Source organism: Epinephelus lanceolatus, chromosome 14, assembly GCF_041903045.1.
Source record: "Epinephelus lanceolatus isolate andai-2023 chromosome 14, ASM4190304v1, whole genome shotgun sequence".
Taxonomy (NCBI): Eukaryota; Metazoa; Chordata; class Actinopteri; order Perciformes; family Serranidae; genus Epinephelus; species Epinephelus lanceolatus.
The window spans coordinates 8,126,767-8,145,905 of NC_135747.1; the positions used below are offsets into that span (position 1 = coordinate 8,126,767).

A 19,139-nucleotide genomic window follows, 5' to 3' on the forward strand; every position below is an offset into this window, starting at 1 on the left:
AAAGTTAATTTACTGTATCAGGAAAAAGGAAATGAGAATGCAGTTAGTCACAGTGGTTTATATTCATTTGGTTAAATAGTGTGACTGTGCATAGCTGCTGAAGTTTGTTTAATTGTATGATTTGCATGGCTGTGTATATGCAAAGGAGTGTTTCATGGACTTAAGTTTGCTCTATATGCTAAAAGTTTTTCAAACATCAAAGTATGGTTTTTTTTTTTAATTATTATACTGTGTAACTAATTCAGAGCTGAAAAGCTATGTTTTACTGACTTTTTTGAAAGATTGAAGTCTGTTGTGCCTGTAACCCCCCACTTGAGGTGATACATGATTTTCAGGTAATGTTACAGTAAACTTTAAGTTGAAACTGAATTTCTGTCAATGACTCATTGCATTTTTAGCCATGCTAACGGCATGGCTATAGGAAAGGCAGTGTCCACCTGTCTATCACTTTGGTCCAGACTGACAAATTGTTAACTATTTGATGGATTTCCGTGAATTGTTGAATCCTGCTGTCTTTGGTGATCCCCTGACTTTTTATTCAGTGCTACCATGAGGTTGACATTTGTGGTTTTAATTAAGTAAAATTTCTCAGCAACTAGGCTATTGGATGGATTGCCATGAAATTTACATGCATTTATGTTCCCCTCAGGTTTATAATGACATTTGAGGTCCCTTACCTTTTCTTGAGCACCGTTGTCAAAGTTTTCATTTGTTCAGTACTTTGGTTTATGAACAAGCACCTGCAAAACTATGATATTCTGTTAGCCTCAGCTTGTGTTTAGTGCTAATTAGCAAATTTTAGCATGCTAACACACTCCAATAAGATGGTGAAAATGGTAAACATAATACCTGCTAAACATCATTAAGTTGGAATTGTCATTGGATATGTTTGCATGCACACTAATACTCACCTGTTATTCTCAATATGACAGTATTCTGAAATTTGGGTAATGTAAACAGCATATTGCAGTAGAATTATAGTTTTTTTTCCAAATGTAGTATTTTGTAATTAATACCTGATGCGCACACCCTCTTTTCTGTTTGCATACCCAAAAGAAGAGCCAAAATTTTGGGTTAGAAAGAGAAACACACCCACTTTTAAACTTTATAAAAGACTTGGAAATTAACAGACTTTTGGACATGCGCAAATATCACATAACACCAACCTTTTCGAGACAGTGGTTGAGGGAATGACAGAGGGAGGTAATGTTTGCATGGTCTAACAAGTCTGCCAGTGTAGGAAATGTTTTGAAAAAAAATCCTACTTTGATGCAAAGAAGCAAAATGGCTGTTTCATATTTTGACGTGATAAACAACATGAACTCAACAGGGCGTGTTAGTTATGTAAACAGCATAGTAGGAATATTGATTTTTTGGAATAAGGGCAAAAAACGAAATATATTTTTGTGTATGTAAACATAGTTATGGTGATCATGCATTTAACACAAATGACAGCTGTGCCCATGTACAGCCTCACAGAGGTGCTAGCATTGCTGTTGACTCATAGGGTGCGTTTGGAAATAGTCACTCCAAGTGCCAAAGCACACTCTGGACCAAAGTGGACTGTTCATAAATTTGGAGTGCTGTTGGAATATACTATTTGGTTATACAGAATACTATAGTCTTGGAGAAGCAGAGTGTACTCTGCACACTCTTTCTGGGGAGACGGAGCAGCAGAGCACCAAGTGGAATGACTGCATGATGAACGTAACCCTTTGTTAACTCATGTAGAAAGAGAACACTCTTCTCACAAGAGCTCTCTCATTTTTGTGTCAGATTGGATTTACAAACACAGGTGATTAGGTTACTCTCTACATGCTGAAGTTTTTTTCCATGTTGGAATATTCTGATTAACATCCTAGTTTATAAGCTAATTAATATATTTTGGAGGACAAATTATTTATTTTACTGTGGTGGTGTGTGGTACAGTGACATTGCATGACATCAACAGTGCTCGTTTTAGTGCCCTTAATTGACCCTTCGCTGAGTCCCGCCCCCAGACTGGCCAATCATAACGAAGCATCGGGCCGGCTCAGACCATGGTCCAACAACAACACAGCTGTGCTCCATTGACTCTAAGGCAGTCGTTTCAGATTTCCTTAATGTTCAGGCTGTGGATTTGGAGCTAAATGTCGTACCTGGGGCACATCGTGTATTAATGATACGCGTTACCTGGAGAAGTTGGAAAAAGATAAACGTTTCTTCCCTGTTCCAAAACCAAAATCAAACCCTGAAAAGTGTAGGGTTAGCTAGCTAGCTACTGAAGATATAGCCTACTGAATGTATACACATGCTGCATTTGCTTTTTAATGATTATAACAGTGAAAAAAAGGCCGACCCTCCTGTACAGGAACCAGTGAAGGGAAGCAGGGGAACTTTGCTGATATTCAACCAGCTGTGTGTCATTGCATTGTGCGCAGATGAACGTTGTTTGACTTCTTCCGCAGCCCCCCGACAGTCCAGCTGCCAGTCTGGGTGCTGGCAGCAGCACGGGGGTGAAGCCAAACAGCGTTCATCTGCACACACTGCGATGCCACACAGCTGGTTCAATATCAGCAAAGTTTCCCTTTATATTCATTTTCTTCTGTGGCGATCAGCAGTGATGTGGTGGTTCACGTTTACTCTGTGATCTGCAGGCTTTAGCTTCAATCTTTATTTTGTTACCTTGATTTCGTTGCTGTGTCAGTCTGACATCCTGAATATATTTATTCCCAGGCCCACAAATATTTATCCATATCTCATAATTATCAGACTTTAAGCCTCTGCCTAACCCTCCCTGTGTCCAAGGCTATTCATTTATTTTAAATGGTCTCGGCTATTTAATGGTTTTATATCATCACGCTATTATTAATATAAGCAGGAGATTTTAATACAAAGTGGTAACCACTGTATGTGAATGCATGGATAGGTCAGACCTGCGCAGCAGTGGATTTGAAATGAACTGTAATGAACTGGAGCTTCTGTACTTTTAAATGGATGATGGTCATGTTGTTACACAGCAGGTAATCAAATGAACATTTGATATTCTGACATCATTTTAGTAAAAGTGATGCAATGTAATGTAATAAGTAACTTATTATTCTACACAGAGTAGTATCGTAATGTAACTTATTACTTTCAAAAGAAGGTAACCAGTAATATGTAATATATTACATTTTGAGTGTAACTTGCCCAACACTGAACATAACTGCTGCTACTTTGACCAGAACTGTCTTGAAAAACAGTTTAAGATCTCAAGAGACCATCTTGGCTACATTTAAAGTAGTACAGGAAATTCCAAATTACAGTAATGCATTCACAAGTGCTCAGAATTCGATAAGTTTTATTTCATGATGAAATTCAGGCTTTTATCACCAAAAATATCTGCTATCAACTTTATTGTCCCAACTGACCATTTATCTGGATGACATCTTTATGTTGGCTCATATAACAACCATCATCTAATTTCACTGCTTAGTCGAGCTTGATTTAGATGGATAATAAAGATCACAGAGCAGACTGATACTGTAGGGAATACACCACTCCATCCAAGAAATAGTTGATTTTTTGTGTGTCAAGGGCAGTCCAGTCACTGTTTCAAACAATGTTTAATTTAAAAGCAAGGTACAAAATACCTGTGTTGAACAAATTATGTTTGCCAGCCAAAACAACATTGCAATGGCTGGTATTGTTTTCACCTTGTGAGTGTGTGTGTGTTTGTGTTTGTGTTTGTGTGTGTGTGTGTGTGTGTGTGTGTGTGTGTGTGTGTGTGCGTGCGTGTGTGCATGTGTGTCTTCATGGCAAAATGTGTTCCTGGTGACATATTGTAGCGGGAACAACCACAAAAGCCTTTTTTTTTTGTATATCTGTCTGTGGACAGATATTGTGAATGTGATAATGCTGCACTTGTGCAAAATGCAGTCACAAAACTTTACAGCTGTGAAGTTGAGATCAAAATGGAGGTTGAGTTTGACGATGGGTGTGGTCTGAGCAAGGGAGCAGGAAGTTTGAGGGTAGGAAGTAGGAAAGGGGTCATTGTGGCTGGAGTAATACCACAGCAAGATGGATTCTAGTTTATACTGTAATTAACTGATCCATGTATATACAACTGTTACAAACCAACGGCTTGTCTCGACAGTATTCTGTGCCTTTTCTCAAAACTACAGAAATACAACCAGTGTCCAAAATTGTTGGATTAATTTGGTCAAAATCTCATTTAGCAGAGCAATCAAAGGTTCTCCAGACTCTTGGATATATTGGACTGCTTACCCTTCCCTGTGCAGCCGACCATGCTGATTCTCATTAGACTAAAGTTCCCTCAGCGCTCCAAAATTGATAAGAAATCTCACCCTTTTCCCCATAAATTAGCTCAACAGCATAATTTAGATTCAAGTGCTGAATCTTAGAATTCCCACGCACGAATTAAATGAGATCCCCACTAAGTGCTTTAAAAGTTATGTTTTCCTGTTGTGTTGTCTGAGATTCATTTTGGTGATATTTGTTCAACAAAAATGCGGCACAGCACTGCATCTATTCTCCATGCTCATAATTGGTACATATGGAATATAATCAGCGTGTACCAGAGTGACATTTGTGTGTATTTGTCCTGAATTTCAATCAGAACAGTTCTTCTGGCAGTGCATAATGTCAAGGTAATAAATCAAATATTAGAGCATTGACAACATAATTACTAATTAGGAAGTTTTACAGTTGATAATAGATAGTAATAAGCTTTGTCACTTCAACTTTTCCATTAATTAAGATGTCGGAAACACATAATAACCAAAATAAATATGTTGTGCTGCTGTATCAGAGCACAGAGTGAGCGCCGCTGAAGTGTTGCCATAGAGTGATTCAGTAACAGCAGAGGTGAGGTATTGCCTGAGCTCCTTCTCACAGTTTTAGCATTGTCTTTAAAGTGCTGCACTGTCCTGACACATTTATCTGCTGGGACAGTTCGGACTATTTGTGGATGTGCTGTGAAAGTAATATTTCACTTTGGTGGTACATGAGTATCTTAATGTACACCCTTTGGCGGACTTCTTGAGTGGAGAGTCGACACTGAAAATGATATTGTTAAACATACAACCACAGAGAAGCAGCCCATGATAATATCCATTAAATCTGCTTCTTTTAATTCATTCAAGTTTAAGCAATCATTAATATTTAGTTATTCAAATGTAAATTAAAGCTCCAGTAAGCAACATTGTTTTGGTATAATTGAGTAAAAATTTTATAATATCCTCTAAGCATAATGTAAATCAAGTGGTCTGAGACAAACAATAGGTTTCCGCACCTTACCATGGCTCTGTGTTCAGCCTCTAAAGAATCAGTATCGTGTCGATGTGCATCAACCAATCAAAGGTCAGCTCAGACCACTGCATTCCTATTGGCTGTTCTACTGCATATGCGTGTTCCCGTGCCGCCGGCAGAAGGGGAGAGCAAGCGGCAATGGCGAACAGTGCACCAGGTAAAATAGCTATCCCAGCATTGGCTACAACTGCCTACACAGCTGAACAACCCAAAAAAAGGAAGACAGAACTCGGTTCCCCGGAGCCCCGGAGGGAGGGGAAGGGTGAGGTGGGGCCGGGCCTGGCCAGAGGGCGCAAGGGTTGGCTGTGGGAGTGGAGTCGAGGGCTCTCCGCGGAGAGCGAGAGCCGAGCCTTGGGAGTATGTGTTGTGCTCTGATTTTGCACCATGCAAAGGTACAGAGGGCTGCTTTCTAAAAAAAATATCATTTTAAAATAATATTTTTATACTAGCCTACGTTTTTATTTTTAAAGAATATTTAACACATACACTATCAACCTATTTTAGAAATGAACTTCTCCATGTAGAGATCTCTGTGGCTCACTTTCAGGTGAGACCATAAACTGGTGGTATTCTTTTGACTGGATTTGCTAAATCCCTGACTTATCTTTGCTTAGCAGGTATTGCATACAGCTACATCACCCTCTTAGGAGAAGTAGTACCACAACTCACTGCCTGTTCACTGTTGCTTTTCAGCCCTCTGCAGATGATAGAGGAAAGAACATTTCATTTAAGCTGGGCATTTTTAACTCTGGCATTTTTAAAATGTAGCTAGAAATAGCAGTTTATTTTAACTGATCATATATTTACATATAAAATTGATCTGAAAAGTATCTAGTGACTATAGCTGTAAAATAAATGTAGTGGAATAAAAAGTACCATATTGTATGCTTGAGGAGTAGAAATATAAAGTATCAGAAAAAGGAATTACTCAAGTAAAGTAAAAATATCCTCTACTATCTACTGATGGACAGCTTGTGATGTGTTTAGGGGACATCTGTAATTTGCTGCTACAGAAAATAACTTGAGTTTCATTTAATTACTTTCTACTAAATTGTATTTACAGGTGGAACCACCTCTTCTCCATCTTTATTTTATGTATTGAATTTTCTGAATAAAGTTGGAAAAAAACTTTGTTATATTTCCAGCAGATGAGATGCTTCACACAACCATTTTGCCCACATCTAAAAAGTTATTATCTGATTAAATGCTTTGGGGCATATAAAGCACACATAATATTTGATCACTTATCTAGCATCCATCAAAGCAGTTATGTTGGAGTCTCTAATCAGTATGATATGAAAGAATGTTGTCCATATTAACAACATTTTTTAGCATGATTTAAAAAATCTTGAAATTGATTCTATGCCAATTAAGGCACTTTAATGTAAAACAAACTAGAAATTGTATTTGAAAATTATTTTGATGCATTTTTATTAACATTCTGGAACAGATCAAATGTTTTATGTTAATTATTCTATTTTGAGTGTGAAGGTTTTCTTTTTACCTCGTCTCAAGATCTCGTCTCTTACTGAAGCACACATGCTTCTGCATGGGCTGATAAGAAAATGTAATATAGTGAATATTTTCTTGGCCAAAGTAAGTATTTCAAAATATAGTTTGAATTATTAACAATATTTTTCAGTTTAAATTACATTTTCAGGTAACAATGTTCAGGATAAAGTTTGTGAAAAAGTGCTGATTGAGAAAAGCTGTCAGGGGATGCTTTAGTTTCAGGGTCCTGGTATTGTGCATGCTGGTTTATAGTCACACTGTCATGATTATTACTGCGAAAACACTGTCAGTGTATGAAAGCAGTTTTAAGCCTCTGCACACCCATGGCACACAAACAAGTGATTTCAATTGCAGTATTTGTGTTGATAAGACTGCTTCTCTCCCTGTTGATCATGTGCAGACTGAGCTTGACCAACATATCTGTCACTCTCTTTTCAGCTTTGTTGCATCCTTTAGGATGGGGCAAATGACATCTTTAACATTCTTATTGGTACAAGTAGTCCAGTGGAGTCATTAAAGCTCCACCTACCATCAACCTGAACGGATGTCTAATTAGCCTAGTAAAAACACCCATGTGGCTATAAAGGGCATTCACACAGCTTTCATATACTGTCAATGTTAAAGACAAAGCTGTGTTAATCCAAACGTTTCTTTTATCTGCCTTTATCTGATGTAATCTGAAAGACATGAAAGACTTTAGAACTTCTCAAGCAGCAGTCAGACTGCAGACTTCTGGCTTTTCATTGTTTAAAGGCTGTACTCCATTAATTTGTGCTTAGGTTCCTCTTAATTAGAAACAATATGTTTGTGTTACCCATTTTATATGTTGTGCAGTAACAATATGGCTAAAATACTAGGCCCGACTAAGAATTTTTCTAGTCGACCAAAAGTTGTCATTTAGGGCCATTAGTCGACTAGTCCTCAGCATTTTTACAATATTAAATTTATTATTAAATTGTATATTTTAGGCAGGGGAACACAATGCTTTGAGTTCAAGGTCTGAGAAAGAATAGTATAAGTAACATTGTTAACACTGTGCTACATTACAGAGAAATACAAAACCGCACTAATAAACCTTCATTAATATAGGCCTATATTTTATCTACTCTACAAGTGCACGTCACACACTGAGCGAGCTGCCTGTTAATTACACTGTCAGCAAAGCAGTTATGATTGTGTTAAGAGGCTCATGGGCATGTAGCCACTTACATGTTTCAGATGATAAGGCATGTTTGTAGTTGACAAATGATAGGCAAATGTTTGGCTACAGAGTTTACATATCATCTTGGGTTTGTCTTTCACCTTCTCAAAATGATCCCACACTTTCCTTTCCTGTCCGACATGTTATTAACTAGCCTGTGTAATAACCACAAGTACCAGCCCTTTTAATTAACGTGACTCCTGTCAGACTGTTGAGCAAGGCCACTTCCTGTGTCTGTGCTTTTAAATTTAATTCCCTCATGGTCCATGCCATAGAACCACAGCAAAACACACCTCAACGATTTTCCGATGGGTTTAAACACCTGAACCGTACTGTACAAATGGTGAAAATGAGCTATATCGCTTATGGAAATAAGGAACTCCGGACGGCACTCTGTCAAAAGACTCTCAAAAGACACTTGCAAATATCCGCATGGGACTGAGCTCAAAAAGCGCTGTCAATCACAAAGAGGTTCAGCCTTTTAGACAATTCCTCCAATCATCATGCAGACACCGAGCGTCCTCTCCCGCCTACCGCTCCATTAGGTCCCAGGAAGCTGAGCCTCCCTGGAAGTGACGATTTTGTTGCATTTATCCACTGACCGTCTGGCTTTGCTGCATGAAAAAAAATCTGCTCAGCGTTGTCTCATAGGAATGCTTGAAGGCTCCGTGTCCACCGTGCTGACACGAGAATGTATGACAGGGAGGTCGCGTTTGAAAACTGGTAATAAACAGCTGCCATATTAATTGCTAGCTCTGTAGACAGTTGAAGTGTCACTTTGTATTGCACTAAAGTAGTACTAACATTTAAAGAGTAAGCACTGAAAGCAGTTTAAGTGTCAGTGAGTAATAGTGTCCAAGAGTAATAGATTGAAGTCAGTATTAATAGATTCAGTGTCAGCAGTAACAAACTTTAAAATATGACTTGAAGTTAGGGATGTCAATGGTTTAGCTGCCAAGAATATTTTTGACAGATTATGCATGAAGTTCTGTATACCATTTCATTACTATTCAGTTGCTAGGGCAGAAGCTTTGGTCCCTGTTTACTTCCTGTCAGCTACCAAAGAAACTTTAAAAGGAGAAACGGTCATGACAATAGTGACAGCGTTCACGGAGCCATACCTTGGTGTCAGTTCTATTGGAGTCAATGGAGTGGGCATGGCAAATCATACTTTGACCTGTCATATCTTTAGTGTTCTGTTTTTGGCTTTAAATATCCTTTAAAAAACTCACACATACACACATTAAGTGATGCTTACTGATGTTTTTTTTATCTAAATATACATGTTCGATTTCCTTGTTATTGGTCTCCAAACAGATCAAGTCTCTGTCCAGCAGAGGCTGCATATTTTAGGGTGACCATATTTTGATTTCCAAAAAAGAGGACATTCGGCCGGCCACGACATAGCCTACTTAAATGATACTCGCAGTTTACTCAAAGATGTCTTATAATTTTAATATATTTAAAATTTATATGTATGGATAGAAAATTCAGTTATATTTCAAAATAATATCTCTCAAAGACAGAAATTCAGATAGGCCCCAATAGGAGACACACACACACACTAGAGTGTGACGATCCAAGCCCGATGGTACCCGACGGGTCGGGCCGGGTTTGGTCAAAAATGTAGCTATAATTTGTATTCGGGCTGTAAAAATAAATAAAATCCTATTGTCTGTCCTGTTTATTGCTTGGGCACTGTTATTTATGTGACAACACCTGAACATAACACACACAGACACACATTGGCTGTTTGTTTCTACCTCTCTCCTCTCTGGAAGTCTCGGACCTCCAGCCGCCCGCCTCTGCCTTGATTAAAGTGTTGGACCTCCCGCCTCCCGCTCCCGTCTCCGCAGCTGAGCACCCACGGCGCATGCCCGGCCTGTTAAATAGCCTGTAACCACTGTGTGACACAAACTCAGTACTTTGGTCATTAAATAATGTCGGACTCGGTTCGGGTTCGGATAGAAATATGCGGCCACACAAACACACGGAAAACCGGACATTATCATCACTTTATAAAAAACCCCCAGACGCCCGGACGGGACGTGAAAAGTGGACATCAATCAATCAATCAATCAATTTTATTAATAAAGCCCAATATCACAAATCACAATTTGCCTCACAGGGCTTTACAGCATACGACATCCCTCTGTCCTTATGACCCTCGCAGCGGATAAAGAAAAACTCCCCAAAAAAACCCCTTTAACGGGGAAAAAAAACGGTAGAAACCTCAGGAAGAGCAACTGAGGAGGAATCCCTCTTCCAGGACGGACAGACATGCAATAGATGTCGTACAGAACAGATCAGCATAATAAATTAACAGTAATCCGCATGACACAATGAGACAGAGAGAGAGAGAGAGAGAGAGAGATGCAGGTAATGACAGTAGTTTACAACAACATTAATGAAAGTAATAATATTATAGTTATAGTTCTGGCTACTGTGGTACAATATGTTGAAAGTATGTATTAATATCTGGCAGTATACATGTGTGACAATAGTCATATATGTATAATAACAGTAGAAGTATGACTAATGACTAATGATGGCAGCAGCAGCAGGAGGCATCTGGCAGGACCACGGCAGCAGCACAACTACACACATCACGCTGTCCAGGCACCGCTGCAATATGAGTTAACCTGAGAGACAGTGGAGCACAAAGGCTCCGGAGAAGAAGCTGAGTTAGTGACATGCAGTATAGCCAAGTTAGCAAGATGCAGTAATAGAATACGAGAGAGAGAGAGAGAGAGAGAGAGAGAGAGAGAGAGAGAGAGAGAAGGAGGGAAGGGGCCTGGTGTATTACAGGGGGGTCCTCCGGCAGACTAGGCCTAAGTCAGCCTAACTAGGGGCTGGTACAGGGCAAGCCTGAGCCAGCCCTAACTATAAGCTTTATCAAAGAGGAAAGTCTTAAGTCTAGTCTTAAATGTGGAGACAGTGTCTGCCTCCCGGACCGTAACAGGAAGATGATTCCACAGGAGAGGAGCCTGATAGCTGAAGGCTCTGGCTCCTGATCTACTTTTGGAGACTTTAGGGACCACGAGTAACCCAGCGTTCTCAGAGCGCAGTGTTCTGGTGGGATAATATGGCATTATCAGCTCTCTAAGATGTGATGGAGCTTGACCATTTAGAGCTTTATAAGTTAACAGTAGGATTTTAAATTCAATTCTGGATTTTACAGGGAGCCAGTGCAGAGAAGCTAAAATAGGAGAAATATGATCACGTTTCTTAGTTCCTGTTAGTACACGTGCTGCTGCATTTTGAATTAGCTGGAGAGTTTTTAAGGACTTACTAGAGGTACCTGATAATAGAGAGTTACAGTAATCCAGCCTAGAGGTAACAAAAGCGTGGACCAATTTTTCTGCATCTTTTCGGGTCAGGATAGGCCTAATTTTCGCAATATTACGCAGATGAAAAAATGCGTGAGGAGGTCTGTGAGGTTTGTTTTAAATGAGAATTAAAAGACAAATCTTGATCAAATATTACTCCAAGGTTTCTTACAGTAGTGCTAGAGGCCAGAGCAATGCCATCTAGAGAAACTATGTCATCAGATAAAGAGTCTCTGAGTTGTTTGGGGCCAAGAACAATAACTTCAGTTTTGTCTGAATTTAACATCAGGAAATTGGTGCTCAATCAGGTTTTTATGTCTTTAAGGCAGTTATGGAGTTTAGTTAATTGATTACTTTCTTCTGGCTTCATCAATAAATACAACTGAGTATCATCCGCAACAATGGAAATTTATAGAGTGATTTCTAATGATGTTACCTAAAGGAAGCATATATAGAGTAAATAGGATTGGTCCGAGCACAGAACCTTGCGGAACTCCAAAACAAACTTTGGTACGTAAGGACAATTCATTATGAACGTCAACAAACTGAAAACGATCAGATAAATAAGATTTAAACCAGCTTAGTGCAGAACCTTTTAGGCCAATTAAGTGATCCAGTTTCTGCAGTAGAATTTGATGGTCAACATGTCCGGGCAAAAGAGGACGTTTGGTCAGCCTAGCGTATTTAGATTTAAAAAAATGTCAGTAAGCCTCACATAATGTTTTTTTGGTCTGGAGGAAGGTTTTTTCAGTCACAGTTGAAACAACAAAGATATGATGGGTTAAGATGTGAGTTGCAGTGCCCACCCCATTGACTCCAATAGAACTGACACCAAAGTGTGGCTCCTCGACAGCTGTCACTGACGTACGACCTTTAATCTTCCACAGTTTCCTTGTCAGCCGCTCATTCTACTGCTTTTTATGCTGTCCTGACCCATGGTGGTGTTGCTGCAGGATATTGTGCCCACCCTCTGGTCTCCCCCTACATTGCCCTTGTAAGTACTTGGCTTAATTTGGAGTCATAAAACCCCTTTAGCATTGTTAACTATGTTGTGTCAAAACCCCTGGGGCAGTATGGTGTTACCAGAGGTGATCACTGAAAAAGTAGAGTCGCTTGCTAGGTCCTGCCTGGCCAGTGTGCAGTACAGAGTGGCTAGTTAAGCAGTGGGGACAGAAGTGTAGGCACCATGTTTCCACATGTTAACACAGTTAGCCACATGACTGTCAGCAAAGCCAAAAGAAAATAGAAGGCAAAATATTAACTGTAAAAAAAAAAAAAAAAAATTACCACCTATGAATGTATAGTGCTTTGAAAGCTCACTTAGGAAATGGAGCGCTGAACTGAATGGAAAACGTCTCTTGTATTTCAGGTCTTTTTATCTTTTTTTTTTTTTTTTTTTTTAAATGTTAATGGTTAATGGGTGTCTGGCTATCAAAAATTTACTGAAACTGACATCCCTGAAATATCATTCAAAGTGTAAGAATAGAAAGCAGTTGAAATGTCGGTTGACTCCAACTATTTACAGTTCAAGCGTCTGTATAGGTGATAAAAAAAGTTTGTGATGTCACCCAGTCAGTCTGCCACTTTTAACATTCTTCACAATATACAACACTGTAAAAATCTGAGAAGGTGTATAAAAATGATAAAACTTGAAGTCCAATAACTGAAAAACTCTGAAAGCTATATAAAAGCTGAACTAATAGGATTGTATGGTAAGTGATTGTTTGAGGTGAGAAAAACCATCAAATCTGTATTCTCTGTCAGTGACACTTCCCACTTTTACTGCACCTCATTTTCCACTGACTGCCTGTGTTATCGGCTCCCGCTATTTTCCAATTACTGCTCAAGATAAAAACCAACAGATTATATAGCCGTTTGTGACCACAGGATTTTCTTACTTTGAGTTATTTCATATATTTGTCCCACAGATTTCTTATTTAGTTCACAATATCAACGGCCATTATAAGGTTTGAGCTGAAAATGACAGAGATCCTCAGAAGTGCTGCCATCCTTTAAGAGTGCAACAGCTAAAAATAGAGATATAAACACAGTGTGAATCAGGTTTTATTCTGCAGGCTTTGTGAGAAGACGGGACATTTCCTTCCAGAGCTTTGCAACATTTCCCACTGTGTTTCCACTGGATTACTCAACACCTTCTGGGACCTCAGCTGATATTTGCAGTATATAAGACATGGAAGGATGCACAATTTAAATGAACATGCAGTACATTGGATGTTACTATGCCTGTATCTGTTGCACTCAGGTGGAGATAAGATTGACACATTACAAGGGTTATTGGAAGTTCATGTACTCGTATCTATATTTCTTTGAGATAAAATGTCAACCAAATGTTACCGTCTCTGTCCACTAATCTCACAAACAACTTGTTCTAACAAGCTGTAGTAAATCAACGCTTTATAGTGCAAATAGAAAAAAAACACCACCTGAAATGGTCACAGCTGTCGGTCTCTTTAATTCTGCGGCTCCCTGACTAAACTTCATTGTGATGTGGATTATAGCTGGTGGAGATAAGTCAACTTTTCTGAGATGGATGCTTTTCAGAGGAGCTTTGCAAATCAAATGCTGAAACACTGAAAATGGCTCTAAATATAATATTAGAGTGTTTTGTGATTTCTCCTCCACCAAACTACACAGAATCCTCATATTCATTTTGTGTTGGGGATATTAGAATATCTAATCAGAAAAACTTAGCATTGACATTTTCATGGGCACAGATGACACAACAAATGATCTTACTTAAGGTTCACAAATGAATGTGTAAGGATCAAATCAGGAACCAAGTTATCATTAATTAATAGCTTGGTAGTTGCTGATTCAAAGATAATATAAAAGATAATGAGGTCAAACCTCTATATCTCCAGTCCTAAAGAAAACACCTCAGATAATTACCAGCAACTGCATAATATCAGGAATTGGTGTTGCTGTTGGATAAACCAGATGTTGTTGTGTAGCATGATAGACTGTATATGAAGTTGAAAGATGCATCTCCACTTTCTCCCATTGTGCAAAAATGAACCCAAAATATCCCAGATACAGGTGCTGTCATCTTGCCCTGGTGGCCTTGTGATGTTATTTGGAGCCAGTCTACAAATAGTGATCTACTGGAGGACCACAGCATCAAGATCCAAACCACACCCCCCACACTGACTCAATCACAAGTCAGTCACAGCTATCAATCATTATTTCATATCCCTTTTATAGTATCAAATAACTAATTCAAGCAAAACTTATTAAAAAAAATTAACATTTCAACATCAGTGTGATATAACTAACTAAACCACAGAGACCATTGGTGGGAAAAATGTATGTGATGTCTGCTTTGAGTTTTTATTTAGGCCCATGTCTCATCCACTAACATAGAGGGGAAGGGGTTTATGACCTTTATTGCAGCCAGCCATCAGGGGGAAATCAAGATATTAGGCTTCACTTTTGGGGAACTGTCATGCCATCTTTATATCCAGTCTGTGTGGTGTAGCTCCAACTGTTCAGGCCAAGACATCTGCCTCTGTGAGGATCGGATTATTGGATTAGTGTCAGAGTTTAAGAGATCTCATAGTTGCATGTTTGTGTACACTTGGTATAAAAAATTATAGCTCTCTATGGGAGTATTTGGGCAAATCTATAACCGTTTTTTTACAATACTCACACAGTAGGCTGTGTGCACTGTGGCTCAGTTGCATTCTGACATTGACCACATCTGTATCTGATTTTGAAAGTCTGATGTCAAATGTCAAATGGTTGTTTGCTGCTATATTAATGCTCTGAATATTGTATAGAGCTCCTTTAATTGCACCCTTACACATTTGCACTAAGTTCTGGCTAATAAGACCATTGCTTAAGTTGAATTTGGGTAGAGCTCTGCTGGGAAATATTACTTTGAGGTTCCTTACAGTTGTGCTGGAGGCCAGAGCAATGGCATCCAGAAAAACTATATCTTAACATAGAGAGTTTCTTATGTGTTTGGGGCCAAGTACAATAACTTAGGTTTTTGTCTGAGTTTAACAGAAAGAAATTGGAGCTCACCCAGGTTTTTCTGTCCTTAAGGCATGTTTGAAGTTTAGTGAACTGATCCATTTCTTCTGGCTTGATTGATAGATAAAACTGTGTATCATCTGCATAACAATGGAAGTTTACAGAGTGATTTCTAATGTTGTTCCCCTTAGGGAAGCATATATAAAGTGAAGAGTATTGGTCTGAGCACAGAACCTTGTGGAAAGCCGAGACAAACTTGAGATTGCAAAGATGATTCATCATGAACATGAATGAACTGACATCAATCAGATAAATAGGATTAAATGTTCCAGACTCTCAAGCAGAATTTGATGGTCAATTGTGATACACAACTAGATGCTCAATTTTCATCACAAACATATAACAAGAAAGAATCTATACAAGTAAAATTACAATATATTGACTTACCATCCACTGGAAAATGAACTTCTATGGCCTTCGCCATTTGAGTGAGTTTGCTGACATGAATATGTCAGCAAACTCATCACAACTTGAGATCTCGGGGCTTTTGGAACATTTCCATTTCTGAGGTTGTGAATACCGCAAGAGGGGGGGCATTCACATGGACTCCTTTCATGAACACAGTAACCTCCACCCCATTTTAAGGCAGCAATATAGCAGAGGGAAACACTAACAGTTCCCATGTTTGATGGCTGAAAAGGAAGAAACCATCAACCCTGCTACCTGTGCAGCTGGTGCCTGTGTATTTTATGTCAGCAGTTCTGCAGCTGGTTGATTGACTGCTGGCTTCTTTCACACTGCTGCCTCAACAATCTAATGTATGTTTCTGCGAGACTATTTTTTTTCTCCTTAAGCCTGTCTTTAAAGCACATTTAAGTGCCACCCTCACTCCTATTTAGAAATCTGAAATTCAAAGTCCATGCTAAAGTAACTGGACTGAAAATCTTTGGGCTGCTAGAAAGCGTTGGGCTTAGTGTTATATCTAAAGTTCCTCTGGATATATATAAAAGAGAGAGAAGAAAAGGTGCACCCGCTAAGAGCACCAGTTAAAAAGCAAGGGCTTTCTGGACTAATTATACCAGACACTGTGACAATTTTATGCAAATCTTTGAGAGACACAGAGGAGAGCTAAGTGTTATGGCTGCATTAAGCCAATTATGCAGAGATGTTTTCCTTTAAGTTGGGCTCCCCTTGATGAAAGCATACATCCTGTTTATTCTTAATTGCATGCCTCCATCTCACTCTTTCTGTCTTTGTTCCTTTTCACACACAAACCCGCACCCTGTAATTCTCTCATTACCAACCTAATGCATCCATTTCTGTCTTATTTCAGGGATACACTACCGCAAGTCCTGCGCCTCATCAGGAGCCTGTCTTATTGCTTCTTCTGGTTACCAGCAGTTCTGTACCGGCAAGCTCAACTCTGTGTGCATCACCTGCTGTAACACACCACTGTGTAATGGACCACGGCAGAAGAAACGTCCCCAACCGTCGGCCGCCATTACCCTGACCATGCCACAATTCCCTGTGTTTTCTCTCTACATCGTCCTCCTACTATCCTCCACCCTGTGCTGACAGACCTTCACACACTGAGTTAACCTGTATTGACAGTGGAGACAACATGATCTGGAACTGTATAAACTGAAGCAGTGAAGAATACATACTTTTTATGTGCATATTCTTTGAGGCATATTGGAAGCTTTGTACAGTATTTGTTCTTTTGACTTCCTTAATGTTGCATCTTGCCTCCAAAGGCCAAATTGAGAAATTCAATCACATCACATGTGTCATGTCACAAACATGATCTTGGTGCAGCTACAAGGAGAGCTGGGTAAGGTGAAGTGGAGGACTGTGCTGTGTATGAAACAGCTTTTGGCTATTTTGTTGGGCAGCAGGGGGCTCATTCACATCTGTCTTTATTAACTTACAGTACAAGGTCAAATAAGACACATTGCAGGAAAGAAAGTTCAGAATCATGATTCATGAGTCTTAAGAAAAGTTCTCCTGAATAAATCTAAATTAATACCGTTAATTGGAACAATCACCAATTTTGTTGTATCAATAAACTGAAAAAAGACAGTATATATGTATGAATGATATATGATTCTGTGAAAAAAAATGCAGGTTGGAAAAAGGCATTGAATGAAGAAAAACGTATCATTTTATTAAAGCCACCTCCAGCCTTCAAGCCCCTCACAAATATAGTGTCATCCAACTGACAGCTCTCAGCAACAACTAGCAGCACTCAGTGGAGGACATAAAAAAGTTCTGTTTTTATCCTCAAACTCTGTAACAACCATTGCTGTCTGTCTAGCCTACATAGAGCTACAAAAGCATGATGAAGTCCACAAACCTTTTTCTAACTACTCATCACAAATTCATCACATCTCTAATAAGTAGAACAGTTTGCACCGAGGTGGAGCAGCAGTAGTTCAGTGTGTGTGTGCTACAGTGAAGGCCATAGAGTGGCTACATGTTGGTGACTGCTGATTGACTCATTCAGCTTTATCAAAAGAGTTCTAAAGTTATCCTTGAAGATGTGCTATTTCCCTATAATCAGGGAATATGTTGTATGGTAAGGCATCAGTATGCATACCTTGACAGAATATTTCAGAGCCAAATGTGTTATGATAACATGTAAAGTGATGTGCTAAACATGCAAGAAGTTGATGTTGTCCATCAAGTGTAATATCATGTTGCTTTTGCAGTGTTTGAGTGGTTGCTTTGGAGGTGACCTGGACCTTAAACGTATCCTATGGAGTTTTGTGTGTGTGTCTTTGAGGTTTAAGTAACATGTTGAATACATTTGTAAAGCCAATATTTCGGGGCCTTTATAGCTTACATCTATGTTTACACCAAGCGGTATCCTCCAGGGCTGAAAAATGAACCAATGCATACGTGCCAAAAACTGCAGTTCCTCTAATGGTCACTTGAGGCTGGCTCCAAGAGCGAGTCACTCACCATATACCCCCTTGTTAAAATGACCACTTTACAGCAAAAAAAAAATTTACAGCTTGGTCTCTATAACTGATTTCCTCGTTCGTGACAACTGTACGGAGGAGTGAATTTTTATATAACTCACTTGCTTACTCACTTGATTTGATCAAGGCTTAAGTTATGCATAATAATGGCGTAGCTGCTTTGAGTGACAGGTTGTCTGTGAGGCCCAGCACAGTCTGTGAGTCAGATCCACCCCTTGCTCCTCCACAGCTCCACCCTGTCATTCAAATATAGTAACTTCTAGTTCCAAAAATCCAAGATGGTGATGGCCGAAATGCTAAATTTAAGGCTTTAAAATGGGAGTCCACAAACCAGTGGCTGAGGTCACAGTGGCTACGTTTTATACAGCCTGTGGTTTACGTTAGCTAACTGTCCTCTTCTTTCCTATCTTTGCTGATACAAGTTTCTGGTGGCTTTAGTGCTACCAGCTGTTAGCAAGTGGAACAGCATGAAGTCACTGGACATCATATAGTCTCAGTAAACAAATATTTGCATATGTTTGCAGAATCTGTAGGCAATGGGACAAGATATTGGTATCAGAAGTATTCTGGCTTCTGTTTGTAGTCCGTTTGTTGACCAGTCATGTTTGAGCAGCAGGTAAACAGTCTTTGTGGAGTGGTTGAACACACTGGCCGAAATGCAATCTCTGAACCCGTTGGCTATCGTCTGACCACAATTTAGCTTTTTGTTTGCTTTTTTTTTTTTTAATTCTGCATTCATATGCAAATATCTGTATGTAGAGAAGTCTTGGCCTAGATATCCGGATATCTCCTCCAGATCTGCCTAAATATTGGCCATTGTCCCCAGAGGCT

At 39.2% G+C, this 19,139-nt stretch overlaps 2 protein-coding genes across 2 annotated transcripts in view; one reads left to right on the plus strand and one right to left on the minus strand.

Moving 5' to 3' along the window:
* The window catches only part of LOC117251676 (ly6/PLAUR domain-containing protein 1-like), a 35,567-nt gene extending 16,575 nt beyond the window's left edge, over nucleotides 1-18,992 (plus strand). The window contains exon 3 of the mRNA XM_033618174.2: nucleotides 16,661-18,992. Within this exon, the coding sequence (XP_033474065.1) occupies nucleotides 16,661-16,902 (242 nt within the window). The 3' untranslated portion in view covers nucleotides 16,903-18,992. The remainder of the gene's footprint in view (nucleotides 1-16,660) is intronic.
* The window catches only part of gpr39 (G protein-coupled receptor 39), a 74,665-nt gene that overhangs the window by 4,099 nt on the left and 51,427 nt on the right, over nucleotides 1-19,139 (minus strand). The gene's annotated exons all lie outside the window — the stretch shown is intronic.